This window comes from Limulus polyphemus, unplaced genomic scaffold, assembly GCF_000517525.1.
Source record: "Limulus polyphemus unplaced genomic scaffold, Limulus_polyphemus-2.1.2 Scaffold2325, whole genome shotgun sequence".
Classification (NCBI taxonomy): Eukaryota; Metazoa; Arthropoda; class Merostomata; order Xiphosura; family Limulidae; genus Limulus; species Limulus polyphemus.
In genome coordinates this window covers 194,495-199,183 of record NW_013667935.1, presented here as the reverse complement: position 1 = coordinate 199,183, position 4,689 = coordinate 194,495, and the positions used below count along the sequence as shown (strand labels likewise).

Sequence of the window (4,689 nt, the reverse complement as noted above, 5' to 3'; positions counted from 1 at the left end):
CAAAAACAATGCTATAAGTGTAGCTATCAATTTGGCCTCCAATTCTAATTTTATTCCTTTAAGTCGCACACTCAATCCTTTTTTTGTCCGCACCTTTTTTTCACACCTAAGGTGTTTTTGATTAGATATCATGACTTTTTGTTAATACGCACCAACCAACTACAGCAAGTAAAAAAGTCACACTCGACAGTAACCAACATTAGCTTTAGGATCGCAACCCTATTGTTTGGAACAGATCTTTAATTTACAGAACCAACCAGATTCTTTTAAATATATAGTGCTAGTTTTCTCTATAAAACAATGTTAATAACGTCCTTTATGGTAACGCTATGGAATCTAGATTAACAATTTCTTGCCATCACCCGCATGCACTCGGTACAGCCCTATCAAGCATCATTATTTACGCTAATTGTTTAATCTAATATTATGTGACGCTAAACGCTCTTTAATTAGGAGAATTTCATAAAATTTAGCAAATTTGGGCTTAAAAGTTGGTAATGAATAATAAACCGTTCATCCGTATGATTCTTGTGAAAACTTGAGCTACAAACTGCTAATCTAGTTTGCTTGGCCTAACCAATACTTGTATATCTGCACGTGCTTTCACCCTATACTTTTGCAGCTCTAAATCAGCCATATTTAATCAAAATGACAAAAAAGCAACAACTAAAAGCCGTCCACTTTTACTCTTAGGTGAAACTGTAGTAAAAATGTTAGACCGATAGTCCATATGACTTTTTGCGTAGGCGGGCGCAAAAAATGTTGGTAAAAATTGAGCGGTTTTTGTTGAATAACTTTATACATGTGACATCTATTTAGATCAAACTTGAAACCTGATTATAGGTTGTAAAGATCTATCAGTGTACTAAGTTTGAAAAAAAATCCATAAAAGTGAAGTATCTTTCTCAATCACATAATGTTTCCGTACTTTTGGTGAGAAGAGAGAGAGATAAAAAAAAAAGGAAAGAATTCAATGAAAATTGGATATTTTATATCTCATATATTTATTAATGGATTGCCTTGAAATTTGGTATGTGAAATAAGAGTCCAGTAGAGCACATCCACTGAAAATATGTGATAATTTGGATTACCACAGTGTGCCCTGCAGTTTGTTTTGTCCGCTTGACACACTACCGTGTCATGATGTGTATTTTTTATATTGTACCGGAAACGCGTTAAATTTTATGAAAATGAGGTTATCGTGAATAAAAAGAATTGGTCACGCATACTTCTGTAAGAAAATAGGTCAGATCGTTCTATAGATTGTCGAGCTAAACGTGTTGTATTGTTTACTGCTCGTTGACTTTTTGTTTTTTGTTAGCAGGTTTTTGCAAACTTGGGCCACGTTTCCTTCTTATAAGTCTTCATTTCATGTTGTTAGATTCTGTAAGGAATTCTTTTGAATCCTCCTACTTGATTATATACATTGGAAGCAAAAATGGTCACTGACGTAAGTTTATACCGAGTGACGTCAGTGGGATACGCGTGAACGTGCTCCGTTATACCAAGTCCACCGACCACACAAGGTCATTTCTAATTCAGAATAAAAACTCCAGCTTAAATATTTAAAATAAACATTTGATAGTCACGAATAATCTTTCCATTACTTTCGACAGACTTCACACAATACTGAACGACCATAAAATCTCACATTTTTACATAAACCAGTGTGAAAACTGCTCTGGTTCTAGTAAATCTGACAGTTGTTCTTTATTTGAATCAGATTCTGGAAACTAATTTGATAGTTGTTTTTTTATTTGATTCAGATTCTAGAATTGACTTGACAGTTGTTTTTTATTTGATTCAGATTCTGGAAATAAAATAATCATAAACTCTAGCTTTTGTAGTTGGTTACAACCTAGAAACGTCGATATGTGGAACGTCCATCAATAACGTGGTACTTGGGAATAATACTGATGTTATTTCTTTAAGTAACATTCTGCTTATTTTCTTAAACTGTCAGAATTTACTTATTATAGCACACAGAAAAGTCAAAGATATAACTCAAATAACAATAATCAGGGCAGTCAAAGGCATATCTAAAACAAGAGTATATATGACAAAAATATAACTTAAATAACAATAAACATGAAAGTCAAAATCATAATTAAAACAATAGTATAAATGACAAAGATATAACTTAAATAACAATAAACATGAAAGTCAAAATCATAACTAAAACAATAGTATATATGACAAAGATATAACTTAAATAGCAATAAACATGAAAGTCAAAGGCATAAGTAAATCAACAGTATATATGACAAAGATATAACTTAAATAACAATAAACATGACAGTCAAAGGCATAACTAAAGTAATAGTATATACATATAACAATGAAATACATAACGTGAATAAAAAATATACAGGACAGTCAAAGATGTAACTATAGCAACAGTATATATGACAGTCAAAGATATAATTAAACTAACAGTATATATGACTGTCAAGGATATAACTAAAAGAACAGTTTATAGAACAGTCAAAGATATAACACAGTAAAGCACAGTAAAAGATATAAAGAGATAATAAATACAGCCGAAACTATTTCAACCTAAACATTTCTTTGTATCAAACAATAGTTATATTAAAAGGACAATAAAATCAGCGTTGATAAAAAAGGCGGGATTTCAAAATATACAAAAATAAACACGATCCAATAAGGGTTCGACAATAAATAACGTGTTTTTTTGTAGATTGAAAATCATAAACAATCATGCGTGCTTTTATAACATAACCTGATTAATGAATATGAAAAATGATTCGTTAGCCCTAACTGTCTCTAGAAGTTATCGTTGACTTTTAAAGATACTACATATACACAACTTACGGTATACACAGACATCACGCAAGTAGAAAACTCTGTATTTAAACGTAAAGACAGTTGTATGTACGTATTAACTACCATATGATTTTCTATTGTATTTTACTGCATTAACAGCATAATTAATGAACTTCCAATGACAAGAAAATTATAATTTTTAAGGGTATATCAGAATCCTTTCTTAAATGCTTGTTGTACTTAAAAACGTGTTTTATACCACTAGATGGAACTCAGTACACTTTGTTTTATTTTTCAGTCATTGGTCCCTTGTGATCCAAGTGTTGATCTTCTGTTTGAACGCGTGAGGCTACAGCGTTTTGTTATTCATGATCATAACATCGCCAGTATCCTTACAAGATGGCGCTGCGGTGCTGCTTGGCTTGTGATTCGATTCCTCTTGAATGAACAGTGCCAGGTTTGGCACATTCAAAAGTGATGATGAGGACACTGGCAGGTGCAGGGTATTTTGCAAGGAAAACTTTTTGTTGAAGGAGCCTGGGTTATTGATGGTGGAATAACCTATAAATGGAATTCAATAGTAACTTTTTAGAGAAAGAAAAGTAAATAACCTGATTATTACGCAAACTAAAATCCTGTATACTTATTTGTTAGCCTATAATACAAATATTTTTGACACACGATAATAACATATTTATGACACTCTTTTGGCGGGCTTTGGTATGTATTTAGCACATGCTAACTTATATCAAGAGCTCTACAATACGTCCGCGCTTCCAGCACAGTCTCCCGCATTACACAAGACACAGTGCTTCAAACGCCATCCCACTCAATAAACGCGGCAATGGCAGACGATTACGAGTTTCAGTCCTACAGTATCAACACTGCCAAATATACCGAAGAAACTAAACTTATAACAAGGACAAACATAATTAAAACATTTTTTTTTCCTATTACAAACGACAAACAATTTTTTTTATCTCCATTCAATTATATTGACATCGGATATTTTCACTCAACAAATTTATAGGTAGAGTAAACATCGAGAACCGTCTAGATATCGAAAACTGCAAAGTGATGAAAACATGACTGCTAGTTCTAGATCAAAGTTCCAGTTTCATCAGATCAAGATCTGAGTTCACGAAACTTTCAACTGAACTTACTGTGCGCTTGAGTTTCCTGCACAAACGTAAAATGTAGTTGAATCAACACAGTTAATTTATAGTGGAAAGAAGTTGACATATACGAATTTATGAAACACAGCCAGGAATGTTATCACTTTGAAGGAGAGGTTCTGTGTTGATATAACGGTGTTACAGAGGGTTTGTGTTGATACCACGATATTACAGAGGATATCAATCTTGGTGTTACAGAGGGTTTGTGTGGAGAACACAATATTAGAAGGGTTGCAGTGATACCACGGCGTTACAGAGGATCTTCGTTGATATTGATTTCTTGGTGTTACAGGGAGTTTCTGTTGATATTATGATACCAGAGAGCCTGTATTGATATCACGACGTTACAGAGGGTTTTTATTGATATCGATACCTGGGTGCTACAGGGATTTTTGTTGATATCACGGTACTAGAAGTGTTGTATTAATATTATGGTGTTACAGAAGATCAGTATTAATATTTTGGTGTTACAGGCGGTTTGTGTTGATATCACGGTACTAGAGGGATCAGTATTGATATATTGGTGTTACAGAAGATCAGTATTAATATTTTGGTGTTACAGGCGGTTTGTGTTGATATCACGGTACTAGAAGTGTTGTATTAATATTATGGTGTTACAGAAGATCTGTATTGATATATTGGTGTTACAGGCGGTTTGTGTTGATATCACGGTATTAGAAGTGTTGTATTAATATTATGGTGTTACAGAAGATCAGTATTAATATTTTGG

The 4,689-nt window shown here is 33.0% G+C and overlaps 1 protein-coding gene across 1 annotated transcript in view; it reads right to left on the bottom strand.

Annotated features, from left to right (window-relative positions):
* Nucleotides 1-2,491: 2,491 nt before the first annotated feature.
* LOC111083016 (metabotropic glutamate receptor 3-like) overlaps nucleotides 2,492-4,689 on the bottom strand; it is a 10,535-nt gene continuing 8,337 nt past the window's right edge. Inside the window, exon 2 of the mRNA XM_022394660.1 lies at nucleotides 2,492-3,345. Within this exon, the coding sequence (XP_022250368.1) occupies nucleotides 3,134-3,345 (212 nt within the window). The 3' untranslated portion in view covers nucleotides 2,492-3,133. The remainder of the gene's footprint in view (nucleotides 3,346-4,689) is intronic.